Source organism: Bactrocera dorsalis, chromosome 4, assembly GCF_023373825.1.
Source record: "Bactrocera dorsalis isolate Fly_Bdor chromosome 4, ASM2337382v1, whole genome shotgun sequence".
NCBI lineage: Eukaryota > Metazoa > Arthropoda > Insecta > Diptera > Tephritidae > Bactrocera > Bactrocera dorsalis.
Window position 1 is genome coordinate 57,013,221 of NC_064306.1, and position 16,212 is coordinate 57,029,432.

The window sequence follows — 16,212 nt, forward strand, 5'->3', positions numbered from 1 at the left end:
TAAATATTATATTTTCTTAATCTTTATTGTGCCGCTACAAGACTTTGATCTGTCGATATTTCAACCATGTTCATATAATCTCTTCCATGGAGTGCCAATAAAAACCTAGTGTACTCGTGAATTACTGCTTTACACAGGACTTTTGCAGTTTTGCACCCTGTTAGATAGTGTTATTGTGTTTTTACCTTCCTTGTCTTACTCCTGTCTATTTCGTCGTTCATAGACAATGAATGGGTTTACCAATATAAGTCACATTTCCGCATGACAGTCATGCACTTACACCACTCTTGGCAGTCTCGTCCACTATGTTATTACCCTTGATGCCTTCGAGTGGCCTAGAACCCAGTAGAAGTTAAGCCTCTACTACTACCTTGCTTACCATCCCCTGATTTTTATTTTAACTTAGATTACTTAAGAAAATTTAATATTAATAAAACAATATAATGGATTTTATCTATCTATCTGGCCATAGCTGTTGTCGTTTATGTCAAATACAAAAACAAATTAAAATTTGGAAAATATTTGTCTTAATTCAGTAAATTTGAAATTTATATTTATTTGTTCTATTTCTTTTGTTTTGTTTTTCTTTGTTGTTTATGTATTTTGGTATGTATTTTATTTTGCCTTTGACGTCGGTTCTATCATACTTTTTTACACCGTTGGTTTTGCTTCGCTATTAATTTATCAGTTTGTTTCAAAGTCGGTGAACTGAGGGGTTTCGCTGGTGTCTTTTGAGCAAAAAAGCAAAAATAAACTCAAAAGAGAGAACGAAGTGAATTCACACACTTACTAATGGTGAAAGATACTCATCATCCGCATCTCTTCTAGCCCCCTTATATACTTAAATATATGTAATCGCAGCTATAGTCTTCAAAAGCACAGAGTTGAAGTTGAACTCAGTATTTTATACAAATTTATTTACTAAAATATAAAGGGGGTCATCCCAAGTAATGGGCACAAAAAATCGATTTTATTTTCTCAAAACTTACTTTCTTAACTTGCAAAGAATACGGTAGAAAAGGGATTTTTAAAAATTCGAAGTTGTTTTAAAGATACAGCAGTTAGAAGAAGGAGCTATTCGGCTGCTGTTTAAATGAATTTGAAACTTTTTCAAAACAGTGTTATCTAAACGTTGCTCCATCGTATCTCAAGAACGGCTTGACCGAATGACTTGATTGTATCGAACACTAAGCACATGTAAGCGCATGTAATTATATAGGGTAGTCGAAAAAATCTTTATAACGTTTTTTTTATATTTATAATGAACTTTAATGAACCAAATATATCATTGAAAAGAAACTCAACAATCAACGACATTTCAGATGTTGCTCAATTAAAACTTTTCGTATTGATAAAGTTCATCAGAAGTGCGGAGTTGGTTCAGAGAGGAAACAATAGAGTGAAGCGATGATATCACAATGCGCCTCCTAAACCGGGTGCTTGTAGGACAACCACTCTACCTAATCTAACCTAAAGGGAATAATGAATTTTGAACAACTTATTATAATATGTCTCGTGAAGTTTGCTGTTTCTACTTTTTACTTTGTCGTAGGCTTTTTGTCTGTGCTTGGATTTAGACTCTAACGAAAGTTAATACTTTTAAGAGGAATAGGGATAGACGAGATAAATGAGGTTCTGCCAGTGAGTTGCCTAAAAACTCTTTCATAAGGTAAAGCGACTTACTGATCAAAGAATTTTATACGAAAGAGAATGAAAGGCTGGTTACTGTTGTTCAAAGGACACTACATTTAATAAGTAACCACTTCTATATCCTGCTGATCGAAAAAGCTTCTCCAAAGCTGTGATGTGACCTATCACTAGTTGAGTTATTCACATAGGATGGTAAGAAGCTGTTCAACTTGTATTAACTCCTAAGCAGAATATGGAAGGGAGAATATCTGTATCTCATTTGGAGCTCTTTCCTGGTTCATAGGTCGTTCTTGGCTGTCGTATATCTGAAATTTATTCAATAAAACATGCCGTAATCTCTAGATCTCATTATTAGACCATTAGAAGGACTAAAAATAGGTTGATCTCTATATTGCGTGCATGCCCCTTGCAACTACTTATAGGGTCTAAGTAGGTGGAAATTAGCCAAGTGCCATAAATCTTTCCCGAAATAATATTATAGATTATAAAAAAACCTCACAACTTCTTTAAAAACTACCCTTCCCAGTTTATAATTTGTCCGATATTGAAACAGAAAATCAAAGCCCGCCATGATTTAGTCACTCACACATTCGTACCTTTCTGTATTTTATTTGAAACTCACATGATCTATACAAATTTATTGAGATCGTATGTTTCACTTGTGGAGCAAGATTTGGAAAATCAGGGTTTGTACCGGTTTCACATTTAAACTGCTGGTTCCGAACACGATTTGTAAATGCGGAAAATTTACAACATTCGTCGTTGCATAGTTTACATGTTAATAGGAAACCGTCAAAATCATCGTCTTCTTGTCTATAGATGATCGAAGCGCAGCCAACACGAATATTCCTATCGATCACCATAACGGTGAACTGACCAATACCGCTAAGCAAAATCATTGAATATTTATTCCACAACTTTATCGATTTGTTTACGATGTTCAATACTTACTCGCCGTTGTAATTACGTGGATATTTATCGATAATTGCCTGATCGGTGTCCATTATTTCATTATACCACAAATCAATTGCACGCTTCGACATGATTGTGACGTTCGGGGCCCCATAGAAATTCATCCAAGCTATATTTTGACCCGAGTGCCGAAAGGTGTCGGTGTTGCGACACTCGTCGTCTTCGATTTTCGCAACGTTTTTACATTAAACGCCGCCATAGAGGCCAACTCATCGTCCCACTCCATGGTGGCCATGCGACAAGCTGGCTTCAACATTGTGTTTACCACCGGCCACAGTGTTCCGTTTTACATTGTGCATGTTGACTAAAGCTTCCTTTTCCGCGGCTGTTAGTTCTAACCATTCTCGGATTTATGCAACTTGAAGCGAATTCCTAAAAAGTAACGGACATAAGCTGTTGAACCGTTTTCGAGTTTCAGGGTTCTTTATTAATTTTTTTCATCTTTACCCCATCATTGTTACAGGCAATATTCGTTTCCTTGGCGACATAAATCGGGATTACAGTAGTCTGTGCTGTGCGCCGAGTCCAAAAAAGGTCAACAGAGAAACCAAAAGTGTAAACGCCAACTGCATTTTAACCGATCTGATATTCGAATGGGAAATGATTTGCGAAGAGACGATGACTTATATTGCAACCGTTATCTAATATGTAAGTTATAATTGTAAATAATATATATCGATGTTAGACTAAACTTCTGAATTAGGGTGGATCGTTTAATAGTAGTCTAGAGTTCAGATACTATACATTGCAGCTGCTCTTTGATGCATAGAAAATTATGTCAACAACTCTTCTTCGTCTTCTTATTCTGCAGAATATCAAAAGCGACTCAAATTACAGAGCACAACTATCAGATCTTGACTCTTACTACTTAGAAAGTTGAAGTAAGATCGGAAGAGAATTCGTCGCAAGTCGTTGAACAGTTTTTATAAGCTTGACTTGTGATCAGCTTCACTTAAGTTCTTCAACTCTGCCTCGCTCAGTATATTGGAACTGGTGAACATTTTTGGGTTAAATTTCCCCAAATTATGACTGTCAATGTCATTTTAAAATATATAAGTTTTTATTTTTCGTTTTCTGAGAGTCGAAGCCCCAACTCACCGAGTTCATAGAACTCAGTAATGATTATACTATAGATGTCTCGATTTCATGCTTAGGTAATTGAAGATATTTCTGATAATAACTATATTTGCTTCTATTACGTCAAAAATTATTATAACCGGAAAGGTGTAAGGTAAAGCGTGATCCATATTTCGTAATTAAAAATTTTTAAAGTAAACAATAACCTCTTCTACGATACTCATTTAATAAGGAAAAAATTTACCCAAATCTCTTAGGATCTTGCTACCAAGCTTTGTTAAACTTTTCAACCTTCTGGAGAAATCAATGAAATAAAACAAAACGGTAGGGGATACCAATAAAATTCCTTTTTCTAGTGAAAATATAAATATTAGGGAACTCGATTTCTTTTTGATGGCCACCATGGGCACTCTTGCAGTAGACCAACCGCTGACCCAATTTTTTTCGGCCAATACTACCAAAATTTCACGTTCGATATTCGTACGAAATTCATCAATCGTCGCTGTCTTCTTGGCATAGGCCATAGCCATAACGTAGCTCCACAGGAAAAAAGCTAACGTCGTCAAATTGCACGACCGAGACGGCTAATTGACTGGGCCATTTTGTGAAATAATACGTTCACCAAACTTGCTTTAAATAAATCGATTGTGACATTCGCTGTGTATATATTATTCAAGTCCATACCATCCAACTCGGCCAAAAATATGGGTTATCATTGAGCGGTAGCGATTCCCATTCACAGTACTCCAAACTTCGGTAGGAAATTTTAATAATTTTGACACGTTTTAGGATCGTATATCTTTCCATGGTGAAATGGCAAACCTTACTAAGAGAAATGTCTACTTTTATAGCGTCCCTATTGAAAAACTCGTTATATGCCATCTCTGCTTCTGGGAGGAAGAGAAATAGATCCACAATTTCAAGCGGAGCTAATGTTATTATATTAAAATATTAGAGCTCGCAGTCAATTAGAACTGGCGTCTCTAAACAAAAATGATGGCTTGTAATTTAAAATATAATCGTATAGATTTCTGAAAGTGCCGAAAAATACTTTCTTCTTCCAGAAGAGCTCGGGTTTCTGTCTTTCCGCAGTTTCCGATTTTTCTACCCTAGGCCAAGTGGTGATGTTATTATAAATGTCTTACGTACGTATATCTTAATGACTACATCTCAATGTGAGAAAGCCAAACTGGGAATGAGGACGACCTTTTGTCCTTTAGTAAAAACATTTCATACTATAAAGTTTGAAAGGAAGAACTTAAAAATTGTTTCATACTGTATTTAAATTTTATTAAAAAAACAGTGGAATTTGAGGTATTGATACTACCCAAAATATCTCTATTCAACAACAAATTTCATAGATCATTAACCCATTCAAGACAATGAGTAATATTAGCCTGAAAAAATAGATTAGCCAAAGCAGTCAATAAACTAAATTGAACTATAAATTCAAATATCTAGAGACTGCTGTATATACATTTATTTTGTATACCGTGAACAGGTTTATAAAGTTTGCCATAATGTTTGTAATACCCAAAGGAAACCGTCGAAGACCCGATAAAGTATACGTAAAAATGTTCAGCGTGACAACTGTCTGTCTGTATAAATATGGACAAGTCCCTCAGAGGTTTTGTGAAATCGATCTGAAATTTTCCCTAAGAAATTATTCTGTGTAAACTGTTTTATGTGTGGCACATAATGCTCACAACGTTGGTGTATATGGAAAAGAAGAGGGTACGGTTAGAGGTAAATACTCTAATACCCTCGCAAACCTTATGTAGACAATTTTCAATGATGATATTTGTCGTGGGGCGCTAGGGTAAATAAAGCAGTAAAAGCAGTTAAAAGACCGATTAAGAAATACGGCATATTGGTATAGTGCAGAGCCGCTCAAAATTTTTCATGCCTAAACTCGGGAGTATAGGCAAGCAAATGCAGTCGAAGCATGTACGCTACGACGCTAATTCCTGCCAGCGTCAAAAATACACTCGAAATACAGGAATTCAGTTTCGAATAAACATATAGAGGACTTAATGAAAATCAAAACTTACGATCTTGAAGTCGATATGGAAAAAATCATGGAAAGTTAAAAAAAATTAACTTAAAATTATTGTTGTTCTTAATTGCTTTTTTTAATCAAAAACCATAATTATTTATTTTTTTCTAAATTTTGAATAACAAAATAACCAAATAGGACGATTTCACTCAGTGTACTAAAGCAAGCGCGCGCACACATCATACGCTAGCAGATATCAAATGTGTGATTGTATGCGTTTGGTAAATAAATTGCGCATTACCTTGAGCGGCTCTGGTATAGTGTCCGGTGGATCTCTCAGAACAACGCCAAGCCAGCCAATAACCGTAATTCGATACTTACTGCCAACAGACTTGTTTGCGAATGCGAGCGAAGTCTGCTCTTAGATTGAAGAAATCCTACCTATTAGTTCGCCAGTAACAAAGGCCATTCTATGATTCTAAAAAGTTCCCTGTTTTTCCCAGTAGTACGGCTTTTCGAAATCCTATAGAGCTGAATTTAAATACGTCCCCAGATAATGCCTTTCCTTTCAGAGTAGAGTAAGAAAGGGACGAGATAAACAGGGGCACAGCAATAAGCAGTTTTTTCTATATTTAGATGGTTCCAAACTAGAAAAAAAAACAAAATGAGTGGTGGTGTCTTCTTTGCAAAACTAAATATCAAAATCGCATTCCGTCTACCAGACCACTGCAGTGTCTTCTAAGCGCCACAGCGATTAAAGAAAGCCTTCTTGCTCTGACAAGAAATGTGCTCACAACAAGGAATATATATACAAATAGCCAGACGGCTTTGAGCTCACTAAAGTCTCAAAGTGTCTTCCTAATGACCTAGGTGCGTCGTAAGATAACCACTCTACCTAACATAACCTAAAGCGAATGGTGAAATCGCTAAATAGTAGTTTAGTTAGGATGGGAACTATCACGACTTTTGACAAATGCTTCTTTAAATTACTACCACGAGTGACAGAACTATCCGTTCCCACGATAGTCAGCTCTGCGCAACCGGAACGAACCTGCCCGACCAAGGACTATCAACTCGACTGCATTCCTCAAAATTATATAACAAATTCTTAAGAAGGCAATTAACTTCGAAGGAAGTTTTTCAAGAAGTATTCAATAAAACATGCCGCCATCTCTACAAGTAGTGAGCCATATACAGTGCGCCCAACTCCGTTGCAACTACCTATAGGATCTAAGAAGATGGAAATTAGCCAAGTGCCATAAATCTTTCCCGAAATAATATTATAGATTATAAAAAATCTCACAACTTCTTTAAAACGATCATGCCCAGTTTATAATTGTCCCGATATTGAAACAGCCCACCATTTATTAGGCACTCACACATTCGGCCCTTTTTGTATTTTATTTGAACTCACATGATCTATACAAATTTATTGAGATCGTACGTTTCACTTGTGGAGCAAAGATTTGGAAAATCAGGATTTTTACCGGTTTCACATTTAACTGCTGGTTCCGAACACGATTTGTAAATGCGGAAATTTACAACATTCGTCGTTGCATAATTACATGTTAATAGGAAACCGTCAAAATCATCGTCTTCTTGTCTATAGATGATCGAAGCGCAGCCAACACGAATATTCCTATCGATCACCATAACGGTGAACTGACCAATACCGCTAAGCAAAATCACTGAATAATCATTCTACAAACTTATCGATTGTTTACGATGTTCAATACTTACTTGCCGTCATAATTCCGTGGATATTTATCGATAATTGCCTGATCGGTGTCCATAATTTCATTATACCACAAATCAATTGCACGCTTCGACATGATTGTGACGTTCGGGGCTCCATAGAAATTCATCCAAGCTATATTTTGACCCGAATGCCGAAAGGTGTCAGTGTTGCGACAATCGTCGTGCTCGATTTCGCAACGTTTCACGTTAAACGCCGCCATAGAAGCCAACTCGTCGTCCCACTCCATGGTGGCCATGCGACAAGCTGGCTTCAACATTGTGTTACCACCGGCCACAGTGTTCCGTTTTTCATTGTGCATATTGACTAAAGCTTCCTTTTCCGCGGCTGTTAGTTCAACCATTCTCGGATTTATGCAACTTGAAGAGAATTGCTAAAAAGTAATGGACATAAGCTGTTGAACCGTTTTCGATTTCTTTATTACTTTTTGTTCTTACCCCATCATTGTTACAGGCAATATTCGTTCCTTGGCGACATAAATCGGGGTTACAGTAGTCTGTGCTGTGCGCCGAGTCCAAAAAGATCAGCAGAGAAACCAAAAGTGTAAACGCCAACTGCATTTTAACTAATCTGATATTCGAATGGGAAATGATTTGCGAAAGACGTGACTTATATTGCTACCGTTATCTAAAAGTTATAATTTGTAAATATATACCAATGTTAGACTAAACTTCTGAATTAGGGTGGAACGTTTAATAGTATATTAAAGAGAGTGCAAACGAAGAGTTCAGATACATTGCAGCTGCTCTTTGATGCACACACAAAATTTTGTCAAGAACTCTTTTTCGTCTTCTTAGTCTGCAGAATATCAAAAGCGACTCAAATAACAGTTAGAGCGTTAGTTAGAGAAAGTTTGAGTAAGATCGAGCGAGAAAGAGAATTCGTCGCATGCCGTTGAACAGTTTTTATAAGCTTGACTTGTGGTCAGCTTCACTTAAGTTCTTCAACTCTGCTTCGCTTAGTATTTTGGAAATGGTGAACTTTTTTGGGTTAAAATACTCCAATTATGTGAAGAAGTTGAGTTGACTGTTATTTTAAAACTACAAAAGTTTTTGCTTTTCGTTTTCTGAGAGTCGAAGCCCCAACTCACCGAGTTCATAGAACTCAGTAATGATTATACTATAGATGTCACGATTTCATGCATAGGTAATTGAAGATATTTCTGATAATACATTTACTTGTATTACGTCAAAAATTATTATGACTGGAAAGGTGTAATGTAAAGCGTGAGCCATATTTCGAAACTTAACTTTTTTGAATTAAAATAATAGTCCCTTCCTTGATTTTAGTCCAAAGTTTAAAAAATTTTATGTGTTGATTAGGGAAGAGGGTCTTCTGTTCTTAGGATATAATTCTTATATTATATATAAATGTTTAACCATATTTAACAAACAACGCTTTGTATTTACTTTGCCGTTCATTACTCGCTGTGTGCATCAAACATTTAAACATTTATGTATTGGCTTCAAAACTGTTAGCAGTTTTTCATGCGAAAAGTACTAAATATTGAAGAAATAAACCGCAAAGATAAATCATATTTAGCAAAGTTAGCAACCATTTTATCTACGGAAGAATGAAATAACGCCTTGTAGGAAATAATGCATAATTAGATTATAGATCAAATTTGTTAAGGAGTATAAAAAATTGGAATTATTAAATATTTTACATATTTTCTTAGACACTTGTCACAAATAATTAAAGGATAATCCTTTTCGAGGTTCCCTTCTGGTAACTGGCGAATGATACCCGTGATGATTTGTTTCCAAGGCCTGAATAGAAGCGGGATTGTCCGCATAGACATTAAATTTTTTATATCTTCACATAAAAAGTCTAACAGTGTGCTATCACACGATCTTGGTGGGCAATCGACAGGCCCAAAATGTGAAATTATCTGCTCACTGAAGTTCTCTCTAAATAAATCAATCGATTGATGCGAAGTTTAGGAAGTGGCGCCGACTTGTTAAAACCAAATGTCGCCGAGATCACGATCTTCAATTTCAGGCATCAAATAGTCGGTTATCATGGCGCGATAACGGTCGCCATTGACGGTTACGTTCTCACCAGCATCATTTTTGAAGAAATATGGACCGATGATTCTACTGACCACACCAAAACGTGGTTTTTCTCGATGAAATGGCATCTCTAGAAGCCCTTCGTCTCAAATTCAGAAATTTTGCATGTTTTCATAACCTTAAGCCTAAAATGGGCCTCATCGCTAAACAAAATTTGGCTCGAAAATTTCGGATATTCTTGGAAGTTTGGGTAGTAATACAATACAACCCTCCATGGTCTCCATCTCAGTTACGGTTGCTATATTTTCTTCACTGCGTGCTGGACGTGGTCTATTTGATCAAATATTATCCAATAATGAATGCTGGGTCAGAAGATGGGTGATAGTGTTGCCTTCTGGGATCCATATGGAAAGATGTTGTAAGGTTGGCCATCCGCCCTGATCTGCTTCTCCATTACTCTAGTTATACCACTGAATTCGTGCTAAAGCTATCAAATTTTTAAAATTATTTGCGAACTTATTTGTGAATAACAGCTTCGTCCCTTTGTTACCAATTCATAATGTGGGACAACTATCGGTGGGTGCTTAAAATCCAATGCGAGAACGTGGCTGAAAGGTCTATATACATATTCCTCCTTCCGTTTCAGCTGGCTTACTGCCCAATATTACCCGTAAAAGTATGCGTTCTTCAATACCAGCCTTGATTACTTCGCCTTTGATGTATTTCTCGATACAATTTTTACTTCTTTCGCAGAGAGTGAGTTATTGCTTTCCAGGCTTGTTGTATAAGGAATATACATACTATACGTACTTAGTTTATTCAAAGCTTTTTAGTTGGGAGAAACAGTGTTGCATTTAAGTTTACTACCCAGGCCGATCGAAAGGTGGTTCAGCAGCCAAGCAGCATATGTACATATGTATATTAAGACTGATATGAAGCATTTAGAGTTATGAGTTAAAAATATTGTTTTGTTATTGCTCGTATGTACGTGTGTAAGTGTATAATATCTATAACAATCCATGTATTGCAAAGTAAATGTAGACTTACAAATTTACGCTTTAACAAGAAATCAATTTGTGAATTTTCTCTAATTGACATCCCACTGGATGACATGAGGTTTTGGTTAATTAGGTAAAAATACTTAACTACATACAGACATTCTTGTCACTCCATAATTAGGTACTGTAGTTAAGCAGTGAGTGATTTTTATGCTCAGAAGCTAAATTAGAAATGTTGACTTTAAAGATTAGACCTGCAATAGAACATCGAAAAAATACAATTAATTCAGCTAAATTAGTTACCACAAATACAGAAATAAATATCGCATACAAACACACATACATACATGTTATACTATTATGCTAGCGATATGTTTGTATGTATCCACATATTTTCCTTTATGTCAAATTACTGTTTTCGGTGGACTTTTAAGCTGGCAACTGCTAGTCATTGCAATAATTGTACGATCAATTAATTACTATGTCCGCTAAAGAAATATTGATTGGTAAAATTTTCGTTTTTTTTCTTGGTTTTTGGCCTTTTGCTCATTGGCCAGTCGTTAGTATTGGGTAATCAAGAATAATTGCTTCGCTGTCGCACGGCATAACAATGAAATAAGTCATATGAGTATATACATATAGTACATAAGTAAATAAATACATTCGTGTATAGTATGCAGTATACATGTATGAAAAAATAACTATGTATTCATATACTCGTTCATACATATACCATTTCAATTGAAAGTCCTCGGCCTACAATAGTAAAACACTTTTTTGGGACAAAATTCCGTTTTTTCAATCAACACTGATATAGGTACCCTCCATCTTTTCGGCGATCATCTCTTCATCCGACGCAAATTTTTCCAGCGAGCATTTGAGATCAGAAAATAGGAACTAGTCACTGAGGTCTGATCTAGAGAATACGGTGGTGTGGATGCAATTCAAAGCCTGTCTTAGTTCGAGTTGCCGCGAAAATCAAGAGTGACCCTTACGCAGCTTTGTTCTGGAAACTGTGGTTTAAACTCCTACTTCTCTAGAAAGGACCCTAACATATCAAATATATGTCAAACGTGCATGACACTAAATACCTCTTCGTTTGCCCCGCTAACCCTACACATCTAACACCCCTCTCTCTATGGTCTTGCCCCATAGAACAGCACGTTTCCTGGGCCTATCGTTAGATGATTTCGATGACAACTTATCAGAACCTTACGATCCTAACGGGGACTAGATAACCGTTAAACCCAACAACAACGGTATCGCTCTCTTGGAGAGACATCACTTTCTTGTTTTTCAAATGCGGCAATTTTTTCGGCGTTTTTTTCCTCCAAACGGCCAAATAACTCTATGTTACAGTCGCTGTTGACGGTCCTTCCTTTTTTCAGGTAGTCAATAAAAATTATTCCTTGCGCATCCCAAAATACAGACGTCATACCCTTGGCAGCCGACTGTTTCGTTTTTCCACGCTTTGGAGCGGGTTTATCATCTGCAGTCTACTCGGATGACTGTCGATGGGACTTCGGAGTGAAAATGATGGAGCCATATTTCATCCATTGTCACATATGGACGCGAAAACTCAGGTTTATAAAGCTTGAACATCTCCAAACACTGCTGCGACTCATCAACTTGTTGTTGTACGAGTATTTGAACAAAAGTGATCACACAGAGCTGTCTCAAACCCAAATATTCGTGAATGATATGATGTTCACATTCAGTATATATATCTTTACAGTGCCTGTTAATTTTTACTATACGAGTATCCATTCGGCCTTTTTTGATGTTTTTGTCAGTAACAACCTCTTTTGGGTGTCCACAGCGCCCACCGTCTTCGGTGCTCATTTTACCACATCTGAACTTACCATACCAATTCTTGATGGCTGATATTCCAGGGACGCCAGCGATGTGTCAGGCCAGGGACTTTTTAATTGACTTGTTGTACATTATAGTATCTTACGTTTTCTTTTGGCTATTTCAAACTTTGTAGTAATCAGTGCATGAATCATTTTTTTATAATTAAAAAATTATAATTTATAATAGTTGTCATCGTTGATAGCAATCTCCCAACTTTTTATAGTTTCAATTGGTCTTTTCATCCAAAATAAGCTATCTTGAGATCTTGCAAAGAAAAACGTGTCAGGGTCCAGATTTAGAACACACCAGAATATAAACCAATTTTATGTGTTTTATCAAAGTTTTGATAGATATTTTGAAATTCTTCTCAGATAAAACTGCATATTCTTGTTTAATTATTATCATATTAAAAATGATTTACGTCCTCAAGATAGTCGTGCAAACTATTTCATTGAAGTAATGTCCGAAATCAAATTATGGCGACATGATTTTGGTAGCATAAAGCTTTCGCCTACCTAAATTGTTCACAAGAAAGGCGGTGTGAGCCGGGGCGTTGTCGTGGTGCAACTTTCAATCGGCTGAAATGTCCTATCGGACCCGACTGACCCTTCGTTTGAGAGTCTTGAGGACTTGCACGTAAAGCTTGGAATTGACGGTTTGTCCAGGAGGATGCCGCTGATGCCAAAAAAGACAATGAGCATCGTTTTCATTTTGGATTTGCTCATTCTTCCGGTCTTCATTAGCGACCTCTTTCTGGCCCTCCACAAAGGGTTGGTGGTGTTGCTAAGGCAACATCTGGGTATGCCTGCTTGATCATATCAACCGTCTGTGTCGAAGATTTTCCAAGTTTCGTACAGAATTTAATCACGTACCTCTGCTATAATGAACGTTGCATTTTCGGCTTGCCCCACTCCGAGAAACACGTCGCGCAAAAATGTTTGTCCTGACTCTCCAGGTGCTCGGAGACACCTGACAACTCCCTCTACCAAATACAGTCGGTGTGCAAACACTTCGAAGTACAGTCGCGACGAAAAAAAATCAGTCCTATTATTTTCCGGATAAACCCTGTATACGGTTGTCCGTCCTTCTGTCTGCATATATGCGAGTCAGTCCTTCAGTTTTGGATAACATTGATCTGATGTTTTGCACTCATCCTTTTCTCACCAAGTAGTTGCTCATTTATCGGACCATTATAGTATATAGCTGCCATACAAACTGAACAATCGGAACCATTTTCATTATATTTTTCATTTGACAAGATATTTCCTAAGGAAGTGTACAGATCGGACAACTATAGCATATATGTTTGTAGCTGTCATAGAAACAATCGAAAGCAAGCTCTTGTAAGGAATCTATAGTATATGTGAAGGGTATTACAGCTTTTTTATTCGTATTTGTTAAACGCTATTCCCCCTCCACTGGGTATTACCCAAAAAAAATATTTTTTATGGTTATTTATTGGTTCATTTATGTTTCACCTTTTTTTACGCTGCGCCATTGAGCGCGGACAATGCATTTCGCTGACTTCATGTAAACAAATCACGGCCATAATAATAAACCGTTGACAGGCAATAAATTCAACTCATAGCGCGCAACCGCTATGCGAGTCGAGTCATTGAAGAAAAGTGGAAGAAGGAGCAGAATGAGAGCAGCCAACGAATTTCCTTCCTGCAGTGGTAGAATCTTCCTTTGTAATATTTCCTGCCTACGATTGTGCGCGAACAAAGGCGACTGCAGTGAAAATTTACCAAACAAATTCGAAACAGATCAGTGATCGGCAATTGAGTTGATGGAAAGCGGACCCGGATGAGAATGGGCAAATCGAAATAGAAATCAAAACAAAATATGAGTGCGATGACGCTGACCCCAGACGACAGAGCAGCCGAGCGCAGCGCAGCATAACGAAGCAATTATCACAGTTACAATTATGGGCGACAGTGGAAGCGGGAGTGGCGGCAAATGATCAACCGAGTCAACAGCGATTTCACACTGCGGCAGTTAGGAAACACTAATGGGAAGGTGAATGGAAAGGCGAATTGAAAAGCAGATCGGTTACGATTTCTCCATATAAAACTACAGCTAGAATACAGAATGCGAACGCTGATTGGAATCGTATAATATTTATGTGTGTGTGTGTGTTTGTATTGACCTTACGTTGGTGTTACCAATTTGTCGGGATGACTTTGATTTTCTTCGAGGTGACAATTGTCAAATTAGTTTTGGCCGAAAAATGAGGCGAGACATTACATTGCGACAGTTCGTTAATGGACCGAGCTAATTTGCAGCCGAAACATATTAGTGTATGTATGTATGTATGTGAATCATTATGTGTGGATTTGTGGATAAAAGAGGAGAGCGGTGGTGACAATAATCAGTGGAGGTGAATGAACAAGAAAATTCAGAAGCCAATTTGAAATCAGCGCGACCATTGCAGGTAGTTTCCACACACACACATATACATACATACGTGTGCATTTGTATAGGTGCTCATAGGAAGTGTGAAAGGAAATGTTTGGAACGCCTGGCGAGCGTCTGGAGTACACTTCCTTTGTGCCGCTTTACTATTTGACAGGTAATGTTGTTGCATGCAGCGTCAACGTCGACGGTGCGGCAACCAGAGTGTGGGAAACTGCAGTTCCTCGAATAAAAATCAGTAAATCACACAAACAAACATACAAATAATATAAAAATAAATTCAAAGATTTCGTAAAAGTGGTAATAGTTTCGGAAAAAAATAATACAAACCGCGACAACACCGTACTGGCAGGAAGAACTGAACAAGCAAGCATTGTGTCCTTTGATGTCAGCCAAGAGATGAGATGGTCGGTCGTGGCCGTGTTAGTAGGTGTATCGTCAAATACTATTGTATTGCTGCGTGTCATTCACAAGCGTATTTTTGCGAGCGTTTTCCAACAGGAACTAGCTACGGATATAAATCCACTGACTGACGTTTGTGTGGGTTTGTGACATCACAGGGCTTGTTCGAGGCAAAGAAATGCACGCTGATCATGGTAAGGTAGCGAGATTGCATGGGTGGCTATAAATGTTTGTATTATTTCGTAAAATTTATGTGAATACAGATGTATTAGGTATGGTATGTACATATATATAGTGCATATGTATATGTATACACATAGTGCTTGTTATATTGTGGCGAAAATACTACAATTTTAATGAACTACAAATGCTGTCAAACAGAATAATAAATGCCACAATGAATTTGGGTAACCGTACAACAACAACAACTGCAAATAATATTGACAATATCGATAACAAGTGCTATAGATTTTGAAAAGGAAGTAAAAAGCGAAAGTAAAATACTTGACAAATATATAATAAGTGAGGTTGGAGGAAATAAGTAGGAAACGGTTTGCATACTGGGTCGTTTAATGTGTATAGTAGTCCTAAATATATTTAAAATTTAAAATTTTATTCCCTTTTATTTCACTTTCGCTTTTAAGAATGCAAATCTTAGTTCAAAGTTTATCCAAATCGTCAAGACATCATAATAAAGAATGTTCTCCTAAAAAAAGAAGTTTGAGTGTTTTTGAAGAAAGTTAAACACCAAAAAAAATCGCTTTCGGCTATAGGGGGGGGGGGGGGGAGGAAACTCCTCACAGGTGCATTTCTTATAGCATAAAAGGGTATTAAAAGATCTGTATCTTCATTTCGATCGGTCAGTTTTTATGAAAGCTATAACCTATATGCGTACTGTGTGAAAGATTAAGGTCCACCGTCAACTAACTGATTGGACCTTATCAATGTAGCTTTAGGCCTGGAAAATTAGCAACTGACCAGATATTCAAAATACGCCAAATCTTGGAAAAGACCCGTGAAAAGATGATCGACATACTAGACCTCTTCCTCGATTTCAAAGCTGCTTTTTATGGCATGAAA

The 16,212-nt window shown here is 37.1% G+C and overlaps 2 protein-coding genes and 1 pseudogene across 3 annotated transcripts in view; all 3 read right to left on the bottom strand.

Moving 5' to 3' along the window:
- LOC105224336 (D-2-hydroxyglutarate dehydrogenase, mitochondrial) overlaps positions 1-13,794 on the bottom strand; it is a 41,979-nt gene extending 28,185 nt beyond the window's left edge. The window contains exon 1 of the mRNA XM_049454495.1: positions 13,788-13,794. The gene's annotated coding sequence lies outside the window, so the exon portion shown is untranslated. The remainder of the gene's footprint in view (positions 1-13,787) is intronic.
- On the bottom strand, positions 2,220-8,052 carry LOC105224302 (antigen 5 like allergen Cul n 1-like). Of its 2 annotated transcripts, XM_049454498.1 has the most exons (4): positions 7,889-8,052; positions 7,436-7,824; positions 7,106-7,370; positions 2,220-2,267 (listed from the first exon to the last, which is right to left on the bottom strand). In XM_049454498.1, exons 1-3 carry the CDS (start codon positions 8,009-8,011, stop codon positions 7,115-7,117), a joined length of 768 nt encoding a protein of 255 aa, XP_049310455.1. In that variant the 5' UTR covers positions 8,012-8,052; the 3' UTR covers positions 2,220-2,267; positions 7,106-7,114. The 2 variants fall into 2 exon arrangements, with proteins under 2 accessions (XP_049310455.1, XP_049310454.1); XM_049454497.1 differs by lacking the exon at positions 2,220-2,267 and having other exon boundaries at positions 7,065-7,370.
- LOC125778410 (antigen 5 like allergen Cul n 1-like) lies at positions 2,356-3,151 on the bottom strand (annotated as a pseudogene).
- Positions 13,795-16,212: the final 2,418 nt, after the last annotated feature.